General features: G+C 43.7%; 2 protein-coding genes across 4 annotated transcripts in view; both read left to right on the forward strand.

Moving 5' to 3' along the window:
- LOC110975150 (pecanex-like protein 1) overlaps positions 1-18,943 on the forward strand; it is a 56,110-nt gene extending 37,167 nt beyond the window's left edge. For both annotated transcript variants that reach the window (XM_022227347.2, XM_022227346.2), the window contains 12 exons: positions 556-830; positions 1,788-1,847; positions 2,436-2,629; positions 3,435-3,665; positions 4,495-4,598; positions 5,501-5,651; positions 6,792-6,943; positions 8,059-8,137; positions 8,876-9,150; positions 10,798-10,922; positions 11,348-11,553; positions 14,227-18,943. In XM_022227347.2, coding sequence (XP_022083039.2) covers positions 556-830; positions 1,788-1,847; positions 2,436-2,629; positions 3,435-3,665; positions 4,495-4,598; positions 5,501-5,651; positions 6,792-6,943; positions 8,059-8,137; positions 8,876-9,150; positions 10,798-10,922; positions 11,348-11,553; positions 14,227-14,502 — 2,128 coding nt within the window. In that variant the 3' untranslated portion in view covers positions 14,503-18,943. The remainder of the gene's footprint in view (positions 1-555; positions 831-1,787; positions 1,848-2,435; positions 2,630-3,434; positions 3,666-4,494; positions 4,599-5,500; positions 5,652-6,791; positions 6,944-8,058; positions 8,138-8,875; positions 9,151-10,797; positions 10,923-11,347; positions 11,554-14,226) is intronic.
- Positions 18,944-19,089: 146 nt separating this feature from the next.
- LOC110975253 (uncharacterized) lies at positions 19,090-25,600 on the forward strand. 2 transcript variants are annotated; one of them, XM_022227580.2, is made up of 3 exons: positions 19,090-21,845; positions 22,605-22,881; positions 23,891-25,600. In XM_022227580.2, exons 2-3 carry the CDS (start codon positions 22,677-22,679, stop codon positions 24,670-24,672), a joined length of 987 nt encoding a protein of 328 aa, XP_022083272.2. In that variant the 5' UTR covers positions 19,090-21,845; positions 22,605-22,676; the 3' UTR covers positions 24,673-25,600. The 2 variants fall into 2 exon arrangements, with proteins under 2 accessions (XP_022083272.2, XP_022083270.2); XM_022227578.2 differs by having other exon boundaries at positions 19,090-21,840.
- The last annotated feature ends 556 nt before the right edge of the window (positions 25,601-26,156 follow it).

Consider the following 26,156-nt stretch of genomic DNA (forward strand, 5'->3'; position numbering starts at 1 on the left):
CGCAATATGATATTGACCTATGACGACTTGGTCTAAACGTTGAAGAATAGACACTTCAATCTAGGCATAAAAGTAAGACAAAAGTATCATCAAACTCACCTAGAGCAGGACAGGGACGAATATGTAATTGTGGCAGGTTCAATGCAAGGAGAGATCACAGAGACAACAGAACAGTCTCTGTGGAGTCCAGTAGCCAAGTGGAGTGAAGGGTCACTGGCCACTGAATTTATCTGCTCCTCCTCAAGGACTCTTGTGGTTGGTTGCAAGTTCTGCTACCAACCTGCCCACACGCGCTGCCAAGCAACCCACACATTTCTAAGAAACTGCATGACCTAACTCTGGGGGAGTTAGAATTTCAAAAAAATGGGGGGCACAAAATTCATCCTATTACAAATGAATGTGGCAATCTGTATGAACATAACCACCCAAGGTTTCCGATATACCATACAGTGTAACAAAACGAGATTGAAATGAAGGCTAACTGAAATACACAGGTGCCTTTTCAAGAGTTGCAATTTAAAAAAAAAACCTGCCATTCGTTACTTATCCTTGCAGCACTAAGCGAGTGGACCACTCCAACACCCGCCTGGCCACCCAGCTGGACAAGAACCCCGGCTCGGACGACAACAACCTCAACTCTATCTTCTACGAACACCTGACGCGCTCGCTACAGGCCACGCTGTGCGGGGACCTGGTGCTGGGCCGCTGGGGTACGGTCATCGCCGGTGACTGCTTCATCTTGGCCTCGGACTACCTCAACGCGCTGGTACACGTTGTTGAGGTGGGCAACGGGCTGGTCACCTTCCAACTGAGGGGGCTGGAGTTTAGAGGTCAGTACACTTTTTATGCATTGGAAACAGCTGTGACTGCGAGAGGCATTCCACAGATAAGAATGCAGATAGGCACTTGTACATGTACCAACCCCAACTGAAGCAAGCATCATCAAGAAAAATGACAAATACCAGCACCCAGTGCTGTAACTTCAACTTTGCAAACACCCGCTTCTACAATTCTTGATCATTTAGTTTCAACCTTAGTTGAATTTCACCAGTGAGGCATATTTCTGATAACGGACAAAGTATACTCTCTGAGATGAGATGGACACTCACAATGAACCAGTCTGGTATCTCAACAGCGCATGCTGTCTACTAGTAGACTGCCTACTACAAGGGAAGTAGTCGGCCCCATCGGGAAGGCTGTGCACCCGCTCACAGACTCACTGAACATGTATGAGCTGGCCTGGAATCAGGTGCTTTATACTGGGAAAACCTTGCCTTCATGAAATACATTGGCTCATTGGTTCTTTCAGAATCAAGATTATTTTTTTTTCTCGAAGAGGTGATCACTGTTTTTTTGCTGTCATCCTCAAAATTAACTCACCTCGTTCATTCCAACATGCAAGTTGCAGAATTACTGTAAACAAGTACTGTAGGCTTGTTTGTGTGTATTTTGAGGTTTTTTCTCCTAGTGTGGCTTTGTGCTGCTCAGAATCCCGAGGCCAATTTCATAGAGCTGCTTAAGCATGAAATTTGCTTAAGCGCGAAAAAATCCTTACTTGATAAATCAGGTAACCAGCCAAAACGCCATGTGATGTATATTGTTTTGGGACCGTATTTAGCTGTTTTTTGGTTAGCATGACTATCAGATAGAGTTTGAGCTGGTAATCTTTGTTTATCAAGCAAAGTTTTTTCCCGCTTAAGCTAATTTTGTGCTTAAGCAGCTCTATGAAATTGGCCCCTGCAGGCTGTCGGTGTTCAAATGTAAACTGGCATCGTTTTGTTATACAGGAACCTACTGCCAACAGAGAGAAGTGGAGGCCATTACTGAAGGAGTGGACGATGACGACGGTATGTACAGTCCGAGGTTACGGCATGGACCCAATAACCATTGAGTTGTGGAGTTGGAAATGCTGCCTATTCCAGATTTCTGTGCTAAGGCAGCGTCCAAGAAGTATGAATTATCCTGTGTAAAGCATGCAAGTGTAATAGCCTCTGTTCCCATTTACAAATGTGTTCCCAACAGGATCAGCGGTTCTTGATTAGAATAAGCAGTGTTCTCCTTGGGGCGTTCTGTGGTCATTTCCAACTTTCAAGGCGCACCTTGCATAAAACCCAGTGGAGGATCATTTGCAAGTCATCATTAATTTTTCATTGCGTGGCATTCTGGCCTGCAACTTGTGCTGCAGGAGTTTCTCTGCTTTGCGAGTTTTGTTTCGTAAACCGCAGATCTTTGAAATGGGCTACTATCTGCTTGTCACCAAATAGACTGAGAGTTAAGTTGTTCTGCTGTCAGAGTTAGGAAAACTTAAAAGCTTGGCATTGAGCTGCTGCGCGTAAAACTTTAAGTGCCGGATATTTTCATTATTTTGATGGACTTTTCCTTGGGACAGGGCCAAGGAAGTTGGCATTACTGGGTTCTTCTCCTTTCTCTCCCAGGTTGTTGTTGCTGCTACCCGGGCCACTTACCCCACTTCTTGTCAGCCAACGCAGCCTTCAGCCAGCGCTGGCTGGCGTGGGAGGTCATCGCCAGCAAGTATGTCCTCCAGGGCTACAGCATCTCGGACAACTGCGCCGCCTCCATGCTCCAAGTCTTCGATCTGCGCAAGATCCTCATCACCTACTACGTCAAGGTAGGGGTGAATTGGTCCCGTTGGATAAAGTCTCGGGATGTCCTGGCTGCTGGTCTATCACGGCTGTCTCCCAGGAGGCAGCGATACCTATTTGTACCTGCTTGGACTGAACTGTGCTTTGAGGGAAGAGAGTGTTGGGAGGGGGGACTTGAGGAAGGCCAGTTTCTATCCTTGTGTTGACTTGTATCTAGGTACTGTGACACATGGTCATGTCTAAACACATTTCTAGCCAGCAACATCAAAAATAAAGATTAAACCTGATCCATATCCTCCTCTTGGCCAACATTTTCAGGCCATCTGTTAAGGTGTAGTATTTTCCTGTTTCATTGAATGTTGTTTTCAGGGAAAGATTTAGACCCAGCAAACTGAGATATTTTTACACAAAGAAAGAAAAGTCCTGTATAATTACATGTATAAAGCTAAGAACTTCTCAGAGTAAGTCAAAATGATACGGGGCTGTGCTAGTAGTTAATTCACAGTAGCAGACCATTACCAATTAATCATTCACCGATTGGATTATTTTTGTGTGTAAAATTTGAATTTTCAAAAGAGGCAGTCAGACATTACAAATATTGATTCAAGTCATTTGAGCAATATTTGTATAAATTCACAACTTCATATTTTTCACTAATCTTGGGTGCAGTGAGTTGAAGCACGCTTGATTTCTAAACCTGTCAGCCTTACTTGTGTATACTGATAGCCAGATCATTTTTACACATCCTCCGGCACGAAGTGGTTAAGGCGTCGAGTTTGTAGGAAGTGAACCCCCCCCATAATCGGTATGTAACATTTCCCCCCTTGGCAGAGCATCATCTATTATGTGGTCCGCTGCCCTAAGCTGGAGCAGTGGGTGACCAGCGAGATCATCCAGGACGCCTTGAAGGATTGCAGCGAGGAGCGGTACACGGACTGTGACCCGACCTTCACCCCCAAGATTGACGAGGACTACGACATGCGACAGAGCGGGATATCCAGGGAGAGCTTCTGCAGCTGTTACCTGGGATGGATACAGCACTGCGCCAGCAGAAGAGAAGAGGTAGAAGCTGCTCCAGTGTTCGAATTTTTCCTTCATTTGTTGCATTTCTTGTGGAACCCTTTCCAAATCCTTCCTGCTGTTCAGAAAGGCAGGTCTTGAAGTCCTTTGTAGAGAAATAATAGGTGGGCTGTGCACTGCTTCAGCTGCCAGGTGGAATTTGAGGGGATCAATCAACAGCACGCGACCAAGTTCAATCAGCAGCCATTTGTCAACTGCTCATGGGATTTTGCCCTGTAGCCAGGGTATATTTCATGTATAGGTTTCCAGGCAAAATGGACCAGTGGTTAGCAAGTGGTCGCTGGTTGAGCTTTGCTATGCAAGGCGTAATGGAAGTCTTAGTTTATTTCTATCGAATCCCAACAGGCAGTTGAAATATTGATGATGTGAGGATACAGCTACACTGAGACAATAATCAGCTGTGGCATGTTTAAAAAAGAACTATAAAGTGAAAATTCCAATCAATGCGTAATTTAATTCAGTAACAGTATCAACAAAGGACTCGCAAATGAGGTAGCGTCAGGTGCTGACTTGCCGAGTAAGTGGTGCCTAAACTCAGCATGTGTTTTTCTGCAGATCACTCTCACCCGGCCCCTTGGCATGATTAAGACAACGTTCTTGTAATGTGTTTGAGGCTGTGAACACTAATCCCAGTAGTACAACAATGAGCGTGTTTTGTAAACAGGAAATAGTTTTGCTTTGTTTATATAAGTTACCATTGACTTTGTCATTCAAGTTAATGCCAGTGATTTGTATGTGTTATCCTTCTCAACTGTTGAACAACCTTTGACCGTAATTTTCGTCCTGTTTTTTTTTCTTTACATGAATAAAGGAGCTGGATAGTAGCAAGGCATCTTGGCTAGTAACCCTCTGTTTTGCACTGTGTCTACTAGGCAGACGGGCACTGGGCACTGCCTCGCACCACTTGTCCACAAGGTAGGGCCTCACTGACTTTAATTCCAGTGGTGAGACTAGCTTTGCAAGTCAAATTTAGCAGTCACTGATTTTTCATGCAGAGTGCATTCAAAAAAAGGGGATTCAGAAAGCTCCCGAGTCTCACAGGTGTATATCACAGTATTAACCACTTCCTGCCGAGGACTCCGGGATCAGAGACGTATGGTTTATATGGGTGGACAGGGTCTCTGAACTCGGACAAAGGAAACAGGGCCCTGTAACAAAAGACCGTACTCCAAACAAAAGACCAGGCTGCTGGGCATTACCAACATTTTTCATTCTCAAAAGTGGTGATAATCCAGCCTTGCTTCGAAACCGTATACCAGGGTTTTGGCATTGAGAGCGAGCGAATTACCACCGGGGACAAATCGCTCCACCACCGCAGCGATGAGCCACACAGCACCGCTGCACGCTAATCTGGCCCCTATTGAAAAGAGGTCAGCAGTGCACTGAGTCAGGTTCGTGAACAAAAGACAGTTATATAACACCGCCCAATCTGGGCTCTGTTTACAAGGCTGCTGGCCTGGCTGAAATACTCGGGTGTCATTGAAGGTCACCTGTCAACTTAGAGTAGTGCCTAAAGATTACTTAGTGCGGCTATAAACGACCGTTAAATGAAATGATGAATTTTTGAAGGATTTTGAAAACGGAAAAACGATCGTCATGCCGGCCCAGCATCATCAACATTGAAAAATACCCCGGCATGAAGTGGTTAACCAGCCAGCCCTGGCGTCAAATATTTTCATGTATGGTCCATCAGCTTCACCCAAGTGTTGTCCATTGGCAGGCATTTATTGCGGGTTATTCAAACTTTGGTTACGCTTAGTCCGTAAGTGACCTTGATTGTCTCTGAATATTTGTCGTCTTGTTCTCTGTTTTCTTAGCATTCTAGAGTCCTTCCTGTATGGCTTACACGCTCTCTTCAAGGGAGACTTCCGCATCACGTCAGCACGGGATGAATGGGTCTTCACTGATGTGGAGATGCTGAGACGTTGCGTAGCTCCAGGGGTTAGAATGTCCCTCAAATTGCACCAGGTAAAGACGACTTTAGCCCTAACCCTCCTCAATCCTCCAAAATCCTTCGGGTGGTTTTTGGAGGATTGGGGGTGAGTGGCAAAAGTGCATGGTTGATTGCAAAGGATGCCATGCGTGAAGGTCATTGGTTAGACCTTGTGTTGTTCTTGCTCAGTCATGCATAAATTCAGCCTGATATTTCTTTTCAATCAACCGCACTGCTTGAGAATGCCGTTCGCACTGCCACAACATAATGACCGGAATTGTCCTAGGATTTTGAAGGATTGAGGCAGTAGGCACACCTCCAAGTAACATTTTCAAGAAATTTTGGAGGATTGAGGGAGAAACCAATGTTTTCACCCCTGAAATTGGAGGATATTGGAGGATTGAGGAGGGTCCCTAGCAAAAAGGGCCTAGAGGGTTAGGGCTAACAGTGATGTTGCATTATCATAGATGACTCCGGAAAAGTCCTTTGGTGACTGTTAACCCCAGCCCTTTTAGATTTACTCGAAGGTTTTTTTAGAAGATTCAGCCTTGTCATTATCACTTTACATGGAGCTTGATACCCCTTGATATAAAGAGCGTGGCGCTGGGTTCCTTATCAGTAGCAGATGCGGGAGGACTCACAAAAGTTTTCCTTGCCGAAATGGCTAGGGAGTTAGGGTAAAGGGAAGCCTTTTTCACAAAAGAAATCTCAGGGCATTGCAGGTGTCTTCAGAAAGGATTTGCTACGAGAAGTTGCAAAAATCCAGCCGTTACCGTTGCTGACGTAGACTCATCTCCCACCGTTTCAGTAAACAGGGTTTATGTAGTGGGGAAAATGAGTGCATTCAGACATGTTTCAAACAGGCAGTCACCGCTAACTTGCACAGTATTGAACAAGTGGTTTTGCCCACTCTCGCTCCTGCATCTAGGAAAATGGAAGTCCTAATTTTAATACCAGTAAGGTAAAAATCGATTGTAACAGCAGGATCAAAAGAGATTTATGGCAGAGACCCCTCACCTGCTCAAGGAACAACAAGACACCCTTGGTCAAGGCTATCGGGATTGGTTATTTTTACCAAAGCTGGTACATTGCTTCAGCCACGTCCGGCAATCCGAGTTCGTCTCATACACAGAAAGGTTGATAGGTTTGTATACAATCTCTGTCATCTATTCCAGGATCATTTTACGTCGCCAGAGGAGTACGAGGACCACCAGCCATTGTACGATGCCATCACTGCCCACGAACAAAACCTGGTGATCGCTCACGAGGGGGACCCGCAGTGGAGGAATGCTGTCCTGTCCAACACACCCTCACTCTTGGCTCTCAGGTAGGGTGGGGCTGAGAACAGTGTGTGGCCTGGGTTGTAGTTGGAGGGGACAAGCACTTGTGACCCAGCCTAGCAAAAGCAAAAGGGGGTAGAAGTCGCCACAATTACTTTTGAGTCTCGAAAAGTGTTTTCCACAGTGTAAAACAATGCCAAACTTCAACAGTTTTCACTTTGATAATGTCCATTTTCTTCAAAACATCAAACTGAGTGGTAAATTGCTCTTTGTAACACAAACTGAAACAAAAGTACTGAAAAAATTAGCACTGCAACTCACTTTGTGGGATCTAGTCACAAGTGATACCGGATTAAGTTAATTAGTTTGAATGGAGTAAGACTTTTATTGGTATATGATTGCAGTGGCTGAGATTGATACAGGTGCATCACTCTTTCTCAGAAGATCAGAAATGATAATGAATCAACAGCAACTTAGGTCTCTTCTTTTACATAGGTCGTCTTTTCACTTTACAGGGAAATTGGCTAAGAGAGCACCCAAGAAAGTGGAGATTTATCATCTGTCTCCCAACTCATCAAATAAACAAAACTCTTTAGTAGTGGAAACTGCATTTTTTGGCATCACATCTGTACATGGTTTATAAATTCCTAGACTCATTGTCAAGTGGAATCTCAGATATAACTGAAGGAGCAGTGTAGCTAGGATTTTGTTTATCGGCCTCATGAAGTGCTGATACATGTATGAACGTTTTCATTTGTTACATATGTACGAGTAAATGTCATGGTATCTGAGCTCATTTAGTGCGCCTCACAACAGTAAAATTATACTGTATATCGGTTCATTTTGTGATTTCTAATTGAGACACTATAAGTAGACAGAGTAGATGTGTAAACTACTTCAATAAATGTGGGTGCAAGTCTATTTGTTTTGATTTTGATTTCTAATTGAGACACTATAAGTAGACAGAGTAGATGTGTAAACTACTTCAATAAATGTGCATGCAAGTCTGTTTCTTTTGATTTTGATTTCTAATTGAGACACTATAAGTAGACAGAGTAGATGTGTTAACTACTTCAATAAATGTGCATGCAAGTCTGTTTGTTTTGATAATCAAATTTCTGTTTTGTCCCAATTGAAACCACCGTCTTTGTTTCTCCCTCAGGCATGTATTGGATGAAGGATCTGACGACTACAAGATCATCATGCTGAACAAGAAATATCTCAGCTTCAGGGTTATTAAGGTGAGGTCGGTGTCCATCAGCAAGTGAGCGAAATCAAAAACCCCTGTATCACCTCAGGTCGAATTTAGGAAAGATTCAGTACATGGACACTAACACTACAAATCTCTCTTGTTTTTTTGTTTTTTTTCAACAAACGAATGTTAAAAAAGGAGGATATAACGTGCCCAATTCACAAGTGTCCACACTGCAAGAGAGGGGCTTTAGGTTATTGCTTACTCAGCCGATTACCCGGTTAGGATGTGTCTAGCTGATTTGAATATGGCTAAAAATAGCACTTATGCATATGAAAGCCTCAAGCTAATGGCTTCAGGCATTTTTTCCCATAAATGCACTGGTTACTTTTAGTTAAAAATTTTTTATTTTAAAATGGTATAAAGATTGTACATAAAACACAGGTTATTGGTCCTTGTACAGACCATATACAGTGTACAAATACAAAGACCATGATAAGAAATGAAGTACTAACAGTAAAAATATAGATAGAAAAACACAGATGCAAAAGCAGTTACACCGAAAAAAATACCAGTCCCCCTACCCCAAAAGACACCTCATGAAAAGGAAATAGATAAAACAAATTAACGTGTTAAAAATCCTAAACTTCAACAGACATTTGATAAGAATGAAAATTAGAAACATTTTTTTTTTAAAATTTAAACGGCCAAAGGGCCTACTCATAGCTATGTAATTTGGGCTTGACATTTCCTTGCGTATGCCATCCTTGACCTCTGAACCTGTCAGGTGAACCAGGAGTGCGTGCGGGGGCTGTGGGCAGGGCAACAGCAAGAGCTGGTCTTCCTGCGCAACCGCAACCCGGAGCGTGGCAGTATCCAGAACGCCAAGCAGGCTCTGCGCAACATGATCAACTCCTCCTGCGACCAGCCCATCGGCTACCCCATCTACGTCTCGCCGCTGACCACCTCCTACGCTGACAGCAGCGAGCAGCTGGCCAGCATCATCGGGGGCCCGCTCAGCTTTGGCAACATCAGAGCCACAGTCATCAACTGCTGGAGGAGGTAAGAATTGATACAGTCCAACATAGATAAGAAGAGCCTTATTAATGCAGTGAAACATTGATATTATACAAGGACGGTTTTATATGGACTAGTCTCCATCCCTATCATATAGGGACCGTTAACTAGCTGGCTTCTGGGCTTCTTGGTTGGTTTAGCGCTGTGCATGCACAGTTGCTTTTTCTATTTACTGAGATGATGTTTACATAGAACCTTTCGTGTGCTTGACAGTCAAACACATGGTTCTTAGGAAAACCTCAGAAAAGTTCTTTTTCCTCCCCGTAGTTTTGGAAGCGGTTACCGTTAAAAAGCAGGTAAATATGTCTGAAAGGTGTGTTCCATGTGAAAATGACACGGCAGAGAGAGTATTAATCCATTCTAGAAAGTCATTGAAAACTTTGTCATGTGAGAGTGTTGCATTGTGGGAATTGTTAAATGTTAATTTCCTCATTAACAAAAAACCGGCAGGATTCCGCCGGAATCAATACCCGCTACCAGTCCCTATGTTCGAAGACTACGTACGGGATGAGAACCAGTCTAAGTTTTATAATACAAGGTAACTATCATAACAAGGCAATTTGTAAAGTCCTCAAAGACTGTGCTGTAATATTGTTTCACTGAACTCTACCTCTTTGAACTTTCCTCATTTCTCAGTTTTTGAGTCAACCCCTTCTTGATGCATTTTTTCCGTAGTATTATTTACAATGAGTTTTTCTCCATGTGCATGAGTAGCGAGAGTATGGCACATGATGTGCTCACTCTGATCTGGAGTGTGCTTGTGCATTGAGAGTTTGTATGAGTGGTCAAGACATCTGCACTAGTGACCAGGAGGTCTTGGATTTATATTCCATTCTAGCGAGCTTGCAAATCCATTTTTCAGAAGTTCTAGGACGACATTGTGTATACGAAGCTGAAGGTAAACAAGTCTACACTAGTGATGACTAGTCTAGTGCACGCACTGTGGACTAGAATGTTTTAGATCAGCCAATTTTAGAAACTGTTTGAAGATTGAATGACTTGGACGTCTGTGTGAGTACTCATGGGTTTAAATGCCACTATCCGCTGCTAGCAGGAACAAGAGAGGGCATGTTTTTACATAGAAAGGACAACCATTTGGTGGGAGGTCGCGGGTGGGTTCAGGTGCATTTAGCATGGGGAATCCTGAGCACATGCAGCCAATGATGGACTGTACGATCCTCACAAGTGTGCCTGGCCCCTGCACGATCTCAGTTGATATACTTCCCATCAGCCTGACTTTCCATTGCCAGTGAGGGTGCGCTTGAACTCGGGGTCGGTATGCACACTCAAACTAGTCAAGATGCGCCCCAGCATGGTGTAATTCAGCTACCAGAATTAGGTACCATTACTGTGAAGGCACGGTGCGCCTGGACGGGTGATACGCATGTATTACCGTACGTGCCGCTTCAACCAATTGGGTATCGTGAGTTGCCACGTGCATGCACGCGGCAAGCTTTTGAACGGGGCCATGAGTGCTGTACCCATGCAAAGTGCCGTGGCAGTTTCTCCTCAGATTAATCCGTCATGAGGATGTTCATGGAATGGAGCTCTGAGAGCTGAGGGCGTTGATAAGAAGACTGGGTAGAATGGAGCTCAGTGAATATTATGTCCTCCCCTCCATTGCTGCCACAGGATTCGTATGCGGTGCGTGACTGGCTGCAGCAGCGGGGGAGGTGGGCCAGACGGCGGGGACAAAGATGATACTGAGACGGTCACAGGGGGAGGAGCCAACACAAGTCACACCCTCAACTCACAAGGTACCGGTTCTAGCAGTTTGATATCAGTTTATCAACATGCCCATCAGTACATGTACATTATCATTCAGTCGTTTGTCTAGTTTCCACCTTCCCGGTTCATGTTAGGAAACACAGACTCCAAACTTACACATTGTATTCAAAATTCGACAGTTTTAATGGATAAGATTCCTCTGAAAGTAAACAATGTGTCAGTGTAGACCAGAGTTCCTGAGGGTGAACTGTTGGTCCATCCAGTCTCTTGCCTCCGAGCACAGTGTCTAGTCCTGCTTTGAACAGCCAATACCTTAGATAGAATACTGCAGTGATGCAGTTGTTTCCAAGCGCCTCTCAGAAATAACAGCAAGGTCTTGTTTAGAGGATTTCATTTTCCATCCCTTAACAAAAGTCACTCCTTGAAATTTTGGTGTCTTCTGCTTCCACTGTAGGCGACAACACATCCCAGCCCCAGCAGGGCTCTACGGGGCAGTCAGACACCTCCTCTCAGCAGCTGCAGACACCCGGTCACAACCGGCACAGCCTGGGCTCCAGCACGGGTTCGGTGGGCAAGCCGGGAGTGGGCCGCATCCCCCTGGCCAGCCTGTTTGGTGACTCTGCTTACCCCAAGGATCCCTACCTGGCACACAGAGTCAGGGTAAGTAAGTCAATGGAGAACCAGTCTCAAAAATTATTCAGTGTGTGGAATTTCAGCTGGTTACCTGCTTTTGCTAAGCAGACATTTTGTAGAGTAGATTCCCGTTATAGCACTCTCAAGGGGACCTAACAGAATTGGGCGTTATGAGCGCACAGCGCTATAACCGACTGGATGGATGCGTAACGGACACTGCACATGTGCACAAGTACTTCTATGTATAAGTATAGATACATGTACCTACATGTACGTCATGCATGTGAATTTCATTTACATGTATTGGCAGATGTATTACTGTAATTTTCGGAGTATATGCCTTGTATCCGGTTATCTTGATATTTTTCGTGCCATGAATTCTCATTTAACAGAAAACCCAAGTTCAGCAGTCTGAACTCGGGTTTTCTGGCAGGTCCAACCAGGATTCCGAGGATCTCCTATCATCAACTGTTATTGCTCTCAGGAGATTTTCTTACAAGCTTGGCACAAAACCGCAGAGAGGGTTTGACCTTTGCTTGACCGGGTGGCAAGTGGGCTTTGCCTGTAGTGTTCTCAACACACGTCCAGTTTCAAACTATGCTCAAAACTAGTGTGAGCACTCCATTTTCGGAATTCCTCCCCCTTATCGGGAGGGCGGATCATTGTACGCATTAAAGTTCGTTGTTCAAATTCTTCCCCCTTATTGAGAGGGCAGATCAAAGTATGCACTAAACTTCGTTGTCGGAATTCTGCCCCCTTATTGGGAGGGCAGATCAAAGTATGCACTGACCTTCGTTGTCGGAATTCTCTCTCTGTCCTCCTCGAAATTTGTTCTTTAAAATCAGTGCACCAACTTATATAAAAGGCCTCCATTAGGTTGCCTTCTAGCTTGCTTGTGTCTTTTGTTTTCAAATCATTCCATTCAATCTATATTTACTTGTCTATGGGAGGACACTACACTTCAAACTCAATGAAAACTTCCTTTAAAATAATTCTGTAATTAAAGTCACAATTATCAAATTTTTCTAGTTGAGTTTCCCCAGCAAGATACATAAAAATATATCGCTTTCGGACCAGTACCCTGTACACGTACTCAATTTACTGTGCATTGCTGTGCAGTAAATGTAAGCCCAACCACAGTGCACGCTCACCATGCACAATGTTCAACTGTGTGTATGGATGCAATAAGACAGTTCACACGTTGGTGGCGTGTGGCGGTTGTGGAAAAGTAGATCCGGCAGACGGTCGGACTGGCCACCCACAGTGTGTTGATGGATGGCGTAATTGATAGTAGATAAGGACGCCTTCCCTGGGGTATAGATAAACTGTGGAATCATGGTTGCAGAGAGGGCCAGATTTTTAAAAGAGAAATTTGCCTCATGGTGTCGCCGATCAAAAAAACGCCACCAAATCTCTTCAAAAACCACCACAGGACCTTGTGCATGCTGCATTGCCGCACGGCACAGGCACTGCATGCACACCCACCACAACATCCTGAATGCTACTGCGTACCCATTCATGGACAGTCCAATCACTGACTTTTTCCAATAACCATGTGAGTACGGAAAGTGATATGTCACCAGAAAAACCCAAGTGAAAACAGACGCCGAATACAATTGTTGAAAAGACGAGATTTGCTAACACGAAGATACACGTACAATTTATGTGGCTGATTTTATTTAGCGGTTGAAAGAAATCTTTAGCTAACAAAATATTTACACATACATGTAGTATCTCATTGTTGGTTATTTGTGTGCCAAACTACACCACAGAATAAATAAAAAGTGGGAAAATAATCACAACAATGCAAATTAAGTTTGCTTAACCATGTCCTTACCATGGTGAGCATGTGCTTGTGATCGTGCTGCATAGACAACCCAGTGTGTGTGTCTGCACTCTGTGTGATCACTATACTACTAGTGTCCCACAGGATGGCCAGTCGCAGGGGCCTTGCGGTGCGGTTTCATATGCGTTGATTTTCAAAGAATATGACTTTCCGAGGTAAAGAGCGCTGTAACCAGAATCATTTCACATGCTTTATATGGTTCTCGGGCCGAAAATCGGGGGGCGCTATATCCCAAAAAGCGTTGTAAAAGGGAGTGCTATAACCAGATAAAAATGTACACAGTGAATGGGCGTGCAGTGGGGGATATGAAAATAGAGCATTACATCGGTAAGAGCGTTATATCAGGGAGCGCCATAATGGGATTCTATTGCACTGAGTACATTTCTGAACCAAGAGCTCTATGAAATTGGACCCAGTAGCCTAGGGGGTGGGGGAAGGCTCGTCCCCTCCATAAACCACAGATTCAGAAAAAAAAATTCTAAATCACCTTACATTTGAAAACCTATTGCATTTTCAGTAATTCCTTTTCCTGGAAAATGGCCATTGTACTTAACTATTTTAGGCCAAAATGTTGGCTTCGGTGACACTGTGTGAGGAAGGTTTGTAGTAATTTCTACTGTGAGTGAGTGAGGTCTCCTGAGAGTCTCCTGACTGTCTCACATACTTTCCAAAACATGAAACTCACTGGTCCTCTTCAGAGTCCCTCACACTCACAGAACAGATTTGTTCCTCCCACTGCTATGACCACCGCGCAAAACCCACAGATCACATAATGGCCCCGCTGGCACGTGCTACTTGACCCCATTTGGAACTTTATCGATGGACACTCCTTTGACTCTTACTTCATTTTTTAGATCATGGATCCCAGCATGGTGTACGAAAAGCTGCACACCAGCAAGTTTGTCATGTGGCCGGAGGAGAGCATGCGGTCAGCGGGCGGCCGGAATGCCTGGAAGGGCTGGAACCCAGAGGAGGGCATGGAGGGGACCGTGGTCCACACCTGGGTGCCATGCCATCGAGACCAGTCCCGCAGGTCGCACATCGACAAAACCATACTCCTGGTGCAGGTGGGCGCTAGATATGTGCCAATCCTCGAGGCGGCTGTCTTGGACCTGGGTGCCGAGGTTTGAGGAATGCCCAGGTGGCACTGTTAGGGAAAGCAAGAAACGGAGTGGGAAGGAGACCAGCTTTGGATGCCTGCCCATTCCAGAACGGGCTGGTTGTTGGACCTGGACAGTGAGGTGTTATGGTAAGGCCTTATCTGCAGTGGTCTGCTGTAAGGAGGACCTGCTGATGAGTCATAGCAGGCTGTGGTTAGCACATTCCAGAAGCCTAACCCACTGAGGGCTCAGGCAATAAGGTTGGAACGGACCTTGGTAACGTCCAGCTTCAGAGTGACAGCAAGCCCAAGTAGAGAAAGATGCCCGTTATTGAACCAATCACGGATGGGTGCCCAAAGCATTTAGACCTGGGCAGAGAGGGTCAGGAGGCACTGCCACAGCTAGAAAGTGGTTTCAATTTTTCTATTGTGTATAGGTAAAGGCCTATCAGTTATTAACTGGTCTCGCAAGGTGCCCTTGGTTAAGAAAAGACAAGTAAATACAATGAAGCAATGTTTTGTTTTGGGGGTGGGTGGAAATCCCCCCCAACTAATATTTTGTTGAAAACCCAGGGTATCAGGTAGGAACTGAGAACCCAATCCACATGTCAACCTGGGTGGGATTTGAACCCGGGTTGCCGAGGTGGAACGTAAGGAAAGTATCACTACGCCAACCACACCCCCCCCCAAGTGCTGCGGTGTGAGATAAATCATGTACCAGTCATTGTCCATTCATGTTGACCACTGTGTGGAAAATGAAACCAGATAAGATCAACGTACAATGTGGCTAGAAAGACAAACCAGCTGGTGTTGGTAAAAAATGGCATAAAACTCAGCTGTCACGGTTTTACCCCAAGCACCAGCTGTTCATTGATGGTTCAGTATGGTAGAAGGTCACATGACACCACGTCTTGGTAGAAACAAAACACAATGATGAACTCATTCCAACTTAATGCCATGAACTGAAATGACGATTTGTATTTATTTTGTGAACCCACACCATGTCCGATTTCATTGAAACTAAAAGGCCAACAAAGTGTCTGTCTCCATACATTCTTAGAATGAACCTTGGGTGGAACAGATTTGGAAGGTAACCAAAAAAGGCTGGAAAATTCTTGGAGTTTCACTACATTTTAACAGTTTTTAGTAGAGTGCCATTTTATTCCCCTAAGGTCGGATGTTTATAATCCCATAGCCCTTTACAACTGAAGAATCATGTTGATTTTCTATAAATCTTCCAGCTGTTTGGCAATATGTATGGAGCTAATTTTTTAAAAATTTTATTTCCTTCATCTCTGAGGTGAGCAACATTTATCAGTAGATGTACATGAATTGCTTAGTTGGCAGTCGAGTTTACATGAAAGAGATTGATGCTGCCAGATACAAAAAGTCTGGCTTTCCTAGAATGTCGAAATGTTGGAAGCATTGACAGGGTTAAGGTTGCCGTATTTGGTTAACTTGTGACAGATGTAGCAGAACTGAATCTACAGAATATCTTCAACATTCTTGACTGAGATCAACCACAAATCATATACACGCATGTTGTGGTTAGAATCGATATTCAGAAGCACACAACAGGGTTATCAAACTCAGCATACTTCCATTGTGTAATACCTTTCTGTGCGGTTGACAGATTGATTTGCAATTCAACTCTCAAGCAGCCCCCATTTGGATACTAACCACTTAAGACCAGTTACCGGTATTCTTGGAAAGCTTGGCTTTGAAACGTCCTTGGTAATTATCATATGCATCTACTAAGGAGAAATCTTAAAGAGCAGAGTCTTAAAGACCTGATCGTCTATGATTGGCAATGAACACTGAAAGTAGTTCTAGTTGATAATTAATTTCCTGTCCTGGCTTTATTCACAACACAATGTCCTATAGTTTCATTTTTTTTTCATTCATTTGTTTTTTGTTTACAGTAAGGATCCTGCATAGTTCTGTATTGCTCCTCAATCCTTTGATGCATAGAGTATTGTGGAATAATTGAATAAGCTTTCAGGCATGCAGTGTAAATACTGAGCCAGTCACAAGTGTCTTTATAAACTGTCTTCAGTGACATGCTCTTGTTTCCTCTGCAACCAGCTGGGGCCAATTTCATAGAGCTGCTTAAGCACAAAATTTGCTTAAGCGGGAAAAAACCTTGCTTGATAAATCAGGTAACTAGGCAAAATGCCATGTGATATATATTGTTTTGGGATCGTATTTAGCTGCTGTCTGGTTAGCATGACAGTCAGATAGAGTTTGAGCTGGTAACCTTTGTTGAAATTGGCCCCTGATCATGGGCGTATTGAAGTTGAGATCTTTAGGGTTTTTTTTCCACTGTTGCTTTTGTTTTGTTTGTTCATTTTTCCTCTAAGGTCTCTTGTTCCATTCTTCTTTGATCACCGTTGATCCCTGGATTGCTGTGCCACAAGACACAGATTTCCATTCTTGTCAATGACAAGGGCATATCCAGGACCAGCATTATTGAGGGGAGGGCAAATATTGTGACATTACTTTGTGTAAACTTTAATGTCTTTTCGTAGGGGTGGGGCTAAATTTGGGGGCTTTTCACATGCTTTTGGAAGCCCAAAACGACTCCCCTAAATCACTGTTTTTTTCTCCTTATTTTTCAAAAACAAAACTATCATTTAGCTCCATCGGGAGGCAGACCATGCCCCCCCCATACCCCTGGGTGCACCAGTGATCAGTAACAAGGGAGACTCTAATCCCCTCTAAAAAAAAGAGTGCTCAGAGCACACCAGAATTAGTAGGCTGCACTGCTTACCCAACTGTAATCTGAATTGGAGATTGGAAGTCACTCTGATTACTGCCAAGGGGCAGTACATGTGTTAATGGATGTCACACTTTGTCTACGTGTGCACTTTCCTGTTGAGCCAGCGGGGGCCTACAGCCCAGTGATGAGTACCATAGGAAAGAACACACATAAAAGAAGTGTAGCATCATTGTTACAGGGGTCTGTTATATCGGACCACTCACCTTATGTAATCCTCAGGTGAGTTTTACCATAGAGCAAGGACATATTCACACCTGTTGTCATAATGGACTGCTTACACAATTGGATCCTCATGAGAGGTCAATATGTATTACTGCCTGTCATTATATTGGACAGCTAAGCTAGATGAAATCCTGTTTGATTTGATATTCACACAAGATCCTGTAAAGAATTATGTTAAACTGGTCACCGATTCCAATCCTCGTCAGGCCGACATTCACCTCACTTGCAGTTTTCCTGGACTGCTCTCCAAATGCTACCCTCGTGAGGTTGAGACTTGCCGGTTACCTCACCCAGTGTTATCCTCGTGGAAGGTTAACGCGTAACTTTTCCTGATGCTGGCTTGCTGACCTAGTTAAATGCTGATTGTAAATTGATATTTACACCACACACTGTTTATCACATTCGACTGCTCACCATTTGTAATCTCCGTGGGTGTTTGGCATTCATACTGCTTACGTGTCAGTTTCTCAACTCCACATAGGTGGTTGACATTTATGACGGTCGTGATTATTATTTGACCCCTCATTCAGTGTAGTTCTTTAAGCTTGTTCATATTGGACTGCTTGTTGAAACATCCAAGGTGAATACATGTATTTACACTACTGATTTTGGTTCTTGTTTCCACTATTTACTTATGTGGTAAGTCAAAATGGTATAATTCCCTTCGTGGTGACTGTCGGAAATACATGGTTAATTGCAAAATATTGTGACTGAAAGTAATTTGTATTTATTTTCATGTGGATTAGAGCCTGTGCCACGGTAAGCGTCATTTTACACGTATAGTTTGTCATTGACACAAACAGTTCAACTACCGTCTTTTCTGTAGGTAGGACCTTCCAGCAAGCCACCTTTATAAGTCAGCTTGTTGACAAGACAAATTTGAGGATTAATTAAATGTCATCATTCAAGGTTCACGGCTTCGATGTAAAGTGTAAATATTTGTCTGAAATCTCTTGGAAGGAATGAACAGATTTGCTACACGATTTCGATTCAGTTTCGTAGAATTTCCCACTTTTTTCAATTTCCAAAAGAAATGGGGATTCTTATGTGTGCATTTGCAGTTCAACTCTCAGGCGCCCTTCTGTTTTTTGTTTTTTGGTATTTTTTCCAAATTCTGTGTAAATATGACTGTAAAAATGACCCCTTTACACGCAAAGTCTTGACAGTACTAAACAAAAATCAGTATAAATATTCAGAAATTATAACCCGGTTCAGATGAAGCTTGACCATTTAAAACATCTTGTATGTGTACTGTGACAGAGGGTTGGGTAAAGCATTATGCAGTGTGTAATAGTGGTCGTCAAAATCAGAGTTAACTGTTAACAGTAATAGCGTCAGGTTGTACAAATCTCATTTACTGATTTTTAGGGTTGTGAACCACAAAGTTCTTTTATAATAAAGAGAGATTTATCCACGTGGTTACGTGTCGAATTACAGACTTCGAAATAAACAAGTTGACCACGATCTGTTATGACGGCGTAGGCGTTTGTGCACTTTATGGTAGGGTTGGTAAGATTTTATACATTTCATTTTATTGGGGTTGGTTTGCGTGGTGGTTGCGTCGTCGTTTTGCTGGGCTGTTGGTTGGTTATAAGTGACTTAACTGCGTGGGGACAAGGCGGCAACAACGTCACTCGTAACCAAAACCACCATTTGCCACCGACAGTAAACGCGTATAGCGCCCGAGCGTTTAGCTTTGCTTTTTATTTGCTCTTGTTGAATCATAGAGCAAAGCACTTTGCTCTATGGTTGAAGTCCCTTTTCAGCGGGGTCATTTGTCGAATTATTCGCTTGCAAGCTCTTTCAGAACACTATTTTGTTGCTTGTTATTGTTTGCCGAGGTAGATATCAATACCTGGTCTTCAACTGCTGTATTGACAAAGAGTGGTGTCTGTAGTATTTCGTATGTAATATTTACACTGTGATTTAATCTGTTGGATTTTGCATATATGAATACGTGAATAAGTGCAGACGCTATGCCGATACTATTGCAAGATCCCTGCTGCATGCAGTGTACGTTTGAAGAGGTCTGGCCAGTCAGTGGACTCAAACTGTTTGACGCTATTGTCGATGCACCCACTATTAACCCTAACACTCCTCAGTCCTCCAACTGGTGAAGGATTGAGGAGTGTTAGGGTTAAGGCATCGCACGGGATCCGTCCCTACCACGGAATTGGGTCTTTGTTTCACGGTCGCAACCAGACTTCATTTCTTTTCGAGGTGTGACCCTGATCACGTATCTAGAGGGAGGCGCAGCCGCCACTCTCCTCCCCCACCCCACCCCGCTTGTTTCTGTCTTTTTTCCTTGGTACATACTTCTGTGGTGGTTGATTGGTTATTGAATAACTTAATTATATCTGGATATAAATAATTTCCCGCTCGTGTGTTCAAGTTTCACATCCGTCTTTGGACGGCCCTTTTTTGTAAATGTTTGTTGCACCCACCCTTAATGTTTGATCCGCCACTGTGCATGCGGAACCTATTCATTCTTTGCCCGGAATTTTATTTTCAGTTGTATGTATTTATCTTGAGGTGTTTTTTTTTTCATTTGAAATGGATAATCCCTCCACCTTAATTTGAGGCCGTCTTTTTCTTTAGGCCTGAGATTTGGAGAACAATGCTGGAACACAATCCAGACTAGCAAGGGAGGATTCTCACCAACATGGACAAAATCATTGCTTGGTATTCGATTTCGTTGTGAAGTTTCAATTCACTGTATAGTCTTGTTTCGACTCGCTCGTACACTAGGCCGACGGGTATTCTGCTATAAAGCGTGTTGTGGTAGTTATTGTAGAATTGCAGGACAAACAAAAGAAAATCGTGGAATCGACTTTTATTCTAATTGCTTTAGTTTTGCTGAAAAAGTCACCGATATCTATGCACGGCTTACCACTTTCCAGATTTTGATTACTGAGCAGTTCGGTTGGGGAATCGCACGTAAGAATGGTTTCTAAGTGTTTTTAGTTGTCAAAATACCCAAATTTTCTGAAAATGGCTATCCCTTTTTCCCATCGGTAAAAAGGTCCACAATTACCCCCCCCCCAAAAAAAATTGTGTTAGTACCGTTTTTGAAATGCTGGCGTTTTTTATTACTGAAAAAAGCCCCGGCAATTTGCCCTGTTCCCCGCTGTATAAACACCGTTGAAAATCCCAGAGATGGAGTCGGTACGGGACGAAATTGTAGATAGCCCTTTTGTTCTTTTGGGGACATAGTTGATCGGTTAAGTGACATTAAATAAAAAAAATACAATCTCCTTAAGAACCTTTGCTGATGCCAACTTCTACTCTTGTCGATGAAGTTCTCGGTTGTTTACTTTGCATTGATCTGTTATTTTCCAGCATTTTTTTTTCCTTTTCAACAGATCAATCGTCAGATCTGAAGTACGGAGAAAAAAAATCAAAAGCTTTTCCACGCAGATGTTTTTGTGATTCTGCGATATTTTGATGTTTGTTTTTCTCGAAAATTCACTTATCTTATTTCACAAAAGTAAGCAGTATTTTTTCACAAACAACTTTCCGTAGCATCATCCTTAGCTTGGTTCTATGAAGAGACTACACAAATAGTACGCCAAGAGAGAAATTATACGTAACTTATTATGCTCAAGTGCCTACGTCATGCTCCAGCCCCGGGCATAGAAATCAAGCCAGGATGGTCTCAATAATACGCGTTTTTCTCGTCATAATATGCCTTCTTTCATAGTCTCGTCATAATTTGATGCAAGGCCGATTCGTAATTACTCTCCCTTTCCCCCCTAGTCTTGCGCTGCAGAGGGACTTGAATAGCGAATCCGTGATGCAGTCCCGGTGACTGCGTGGCCGTAGGGAGGACAGGAAGTCGCCGGAACAGCGCAGCGAACTTGCCCATTCATAGTTGACGTGTGCCGCTCGCTCATTATGCGCAGTTGCTCTCTTACTGTTTTCACTCGTCTCCTGACGGGGGCTGCAAAACAGCGGTGACGAGTTCTCGGAGATCGTGATGCAGCAACCTGGCGCGGGTCTTTGTATCCGTCACCGATATAATACACGTGCTCCTCGCTCGGCTGTGACTACATCAACAACGGATCTGCCGGACCACACAACAGCTGCGGCCGGGCTCCGCTCGTCTGCGTGGAGCTCTCCTTTTGTATACTGATTTCACTGGCGCTGCCAAATCTTCTCCGACTACCTGAAGTTCGAGGAGCAATTCTCCATGTCTATTTTGTGAGGTGTTTTGCCCAAGCCAGTCCAGTTGCATAGCTGGATGCAGATTTCTCTGAGTTAAATCCTCACCAGGAGTATAGTCTCTGGGCTGATTTCAAAATTGGCTGCCTGGCCTGGATAAGAAGAGTCATCTCACAAAATTATACGGTGAACGGACGGCGTGCCGAGGTAAGGTAGGACCAGCTTTTGGTGATTCAGTTAATCGCTACTTTTTATATTAATAAGGATAAAGGCTTCACTCCAATTCTTGTAATCTGAGTTGTCACAACATGATTGAAGGCATAACCTGATGAGTAAAACAAATGATACATTGACATTAGTTGCGTGTTGGCCCAGATTATGTATAACCATTTTACTCATTAATGCATTCTCTGTTATCCGAATGTCACCTGTCATTATATTGAGTGTTGATCAAGAATTTACACCGAGTAGCGTGTTCAAGTCCCACTGAAGCAAGCTTGAGTGTAGAGTGTTTATTAAGTTACTTCGGTGAAGGTCAACACCAGAACGAAGTTGGGTGTAATTACTACATTAACACCGATCACTCCATACACAATCATTGACAAAGTTACATTGCTATATTTGATTTCATTTTGAATGTATGAAATTAATATATGATCTACGTCAACATGTTTACGTTCAAAACGTAATTATTTACTATACATCTGCATTACAAGTAGAATTGGGCTATCTGTGTTCCAAATTAATAGATTCTACGTCATGCCGAAGAGATAATCATACACGTAACCAAGAACACATTGTTTTTGCTTTATAATGGGTAGGCCGCTGCGAAATGAATTTATTTAGAAAAAGATCAACACGTTGCATGCGCTGGTTAGAGAAACGCATTTTAATTAGACATTACTGTTGAATCAGTTTTAGAATCTTAGCCTGCCTTATAGCTTCTATGCTTTCTGGTTTCTAACCGACAGGTGTTAGGGGGACGTCCGGGGGACGTTAGACCGTCGTCCCGGGCACTCAGCCCTTGTGCAGCCGGCCCGGGCATGACGGTCGCCGTGCCCGATAGAACAGCCCCACCGCCCCCATGGCGACCTCCCTCCGACCCACACCCGCTCACCCAAGCAGCCAGCCAGTCCCTCGGTCTCTGTTACCATGGCAACTTTTCTCTGTCCTTCGTGGACGACGAGCATGACGTCGGTGATGACGTAGCCGATGCCGACGATATACGCACCATCCTCGAACTGGCAGGTAAACGATTTAAAAAAAAAACAGGCAAGCTATGGACGCGATCACTGTCATCGCGGAATAACAGCCATTCATAATTCATACACTCTGACGCTTGATTAATCACATGACGCAGTTATCAGTTAGGATGTTCAGATCTGAGCTACCTCTTGCCATTCATGAGGCCGCGGAACCTGCCTTTTTCGGATAATGACGTCGAATTTCAGACTTGCTGTAGTTCACTGCGATCATGGTGCCTTGCGAAGTGCAGCACTGTTGGCACAAAGGCCTATAAATATTTCACTCTTACGTTGGTCGCCCAAGAAAGCATGGACTGTAAAATATTTATAGGGAAACGTCTGCTAAAAATATCCCTCGCTGTGCGTGGGCGCAAGGTATTTCTTGCCTGTACGATTGAACGATCCACGCACAGAAAGCGCTCCACGTATTAGACCGGACGTTTATCAGAAAAAAACTTCAACGAGGCAAATCAGTACTAAATAAATCCAACCAAATAGGCACTCTTTACTAAATTTCCTATTTATATTAACCCCATTCCCTTACGTGAATGAAAAATAAAGTTGAAATTGCAGTACTTGGCAGTTAGGGTTATAAAAGCAAAAACCACCCACCCTCCAAAAAGCCTGTAGTTTGCCATACCGGCGATTAAAAGGTTGATTTCTTGTAAAATTGTTACATGTAAAATAAAAGGTTTAGATCTCTAGAGAAACATTATTAGGATAATTATTTTCATCATAACTATTAACTTCCCCCACATAAGGGAGCTTTAAGTTTCTGAAATTTAGAAAACAAAAACGTGCAGACTGATAAGAATTCAAACAACCCCATCCTCACAGCCTGATAGGATTCCTGGCCTTAGTAACCTCACAATCATCAATTTGTTGTGATCCCGTAACTTACCACCACTAGAAACAAACATCCTTCATTGGTGATCAAGGAGCATATTTTAACACACACGGCTTTTTATAAAATAACCAACATACAAATTGGGTTTTTTTTTTCCTGATTACAGAGCAGTGTTCATTTGAGATCTCCGTCAAAGATTGCGCCGACACAACGCAGGACATGTACCCAACAGAAGTGTCCCCTTCACCCACACCTTGCGAGGAGCCGACGGCTACTTATCAATCGTGTAGGTTCACTGCAGGTGTCAAACGAAAACTGGACTTTGACAGCTGCGAGGCCAGATCCGGGGGTCCGGCTCAGCCGGAGAACGGAGAGGTAGAAGGTACCGACGAGCGCGCCTCATCGGAGTACCAGGATAGGCAGAGAATGCTGGAGGTGTCCCTGTGCAAGATGAGACGCATGGAGGACCCTGAGACATCACTCCGTCGGTGTGTTCTCATCAACAACATGACGGTCAAGCTGAAACAGGAGCTGGACCACCAGGACAAGCACTGCCGGACCATGCTACCGAAGAAGCGGCACATCTTGAGGCGCACCGATACCACTACCATTTCGCCAGGTGGGATGGGGTCACTCACGCAGCAGAGCCCCTGTTGCCGGCAGGAGAATCACGCCGGGGATAAATTCCCAAGTAGGACCTGGGACACTGCCGATGCGTGTGAGCCGATGGCGACGCCTCCACTAAGCTCTTGCAGGGGGCAGGAGGAGGTCCCAAGAGAACAGCTACTGGCGTGCGATACCGCTGGCCTGACAACACCTGGGGAGGGTTTACCGAACAACGGGAGTGTTACTGAGAGCGAAGCCACGGGAGATACCACGCCCTCCATCTTCGGTGACATCGACAGCGTTTTTCAGAGTCTTCTTTCATGCCTTGGGGAACCAATGTAGACAAGAACAGTGCTGTGTTTCAAAAACTGTTGACTTCCCATCCTTTCTGCTTTTGTTATTTCTGCATAATGTTGTGTACGACATGTACTTTGCAGTGCATAAAGACGGAGGCTTACTCTGGACATCTAAACAGTTTCATATTATGTGAGAGAGTAAGGCATTGAATGAGCCATGAGCCAGGATTATTCTCAGGCAGATAATATCGTGTAAGTTTGTTTGAATGAATCGTTGTCGATTCTGCTCGTGAAATATTTTCAGCAAAGACACTGCCAAGTTCATTATTAGGGAAATTCGACTGTGGCTTCATTGGACACTAACCTCACTCTGTAGCGGACTCCGTTCGCGTGTTTCCAGTCATCTTGTGTACCAACTCAACGTAGGCCTAATGCAATATCGCTCTCTGCCTGTTGATTTACAATTTCTGCTTCCTTACTGACTGCTGTTTCTGTGATGTTTTTAATAGAAACGTTTAATATTTTGGCTGCATGCTCTTTATATCCTATGAACGTTTTCCTTACTGCTTTTCATTGTTCTTATATCAAACTGTCTTCAAATGTAAAACAAATCAAGAAGGGATGATGTTCGCAAACAGCGAAAGAACTGTCTGAAAAAAACACTGTCTTGAATGTTTCGGTAGAATGTGAAATTTTTTCTTCCTTGTGACATCTGCATCGTAACTGATTGAGATGTTTTAACAAAAGTGGAGATCATTATTTTTGAAACGGCCTATCATGATTTCTTCAAAGACTATATTTTTTAAAAAGCGAAAAACAAATCCAAGTATTTTATGAAAACGTTTCAAAGCACGATTTTGGGGCAGTACATTTTGATCAGTGCTAAATAAAATCCAACGTCTAAGGTTTTCAACATTAAATGGCTGCGCAATGAAATTTCTTCAGTGTTGCGAAAGTGACATTGGATAAAAATACATTCTTTTTTCCATTTATCGTTGTCGTTTCGTTGTACTGGTAGTTTACATCTGGGCCCAGGCCCGTTTTTAAAACCTAAATTTCAGGGGACAAAAGAGGAAAAGGAAAACCGTCAGCTCTTCTTTTCTCTGGGTGTTTAGGAAAAACCCAAACTTTTCATTTCTATTGCAACACACTCACACCCACCCCCCAATTTCCAGCCCAAATTTAAGTCACTAACGGCATGGTGGGTCACCAGAACACGTAAAAGACGCAGCACAGTGACGGGTAATCGGCACTGACAGAGGAAGACTCACTCTCGTTGTTACTTTCTGCATCCTTGAACTCGAGGTTAAGACATTCGCACACTCAGTCGCCACTTACCTTTTCAGGTGGTGCCGCATTCGGGGAAGTGATTAGCGCCCTCGAGCATCTGTAAAATAATTCCTCTCCTTCTTCCCATCGTACACAAAGTCGCTTGTGGTGTTTGATTCGTCGAATTATCCTGGGTCATCTTGTTATGAAGTTAACCTTCGCTCACATCTCAGTTTCTAGGTTCTTAGATACAAGTGAGAA

Source organism: Acanthaster planci, linkage group LG01 (genome assembly GCF_054643075.1).
Source record: "Acanthaster planci isolate LZ-2023a linkage group LG01, COTS_SCS, whole genome shotgun sequence".
NCBI classification, from domain to species: Eukaryota; Metazoa; Echinodermata; class Asteroidea; order Valvatida; family Acanthasteridae; genus Acanthaster; species Acanthaster planci.

Excerpts from the sequence above, each read along its gene's own strand:
- LOC110975253 (XM_022227580.2), top strand. The coding sequence starts at position 22,677 with ATGACGGTCGCCGTGCCCGATAGAACAGCCCCACCGCCCCCATGGCGA. Across the intron at positions 22,882-23,890 it reads CACCATCCTCGAACTGGCAG|AGCAGTGTTCATTTGAGATC; the intron begins GTAAACGATTTA and ends TCCTGATTACAG.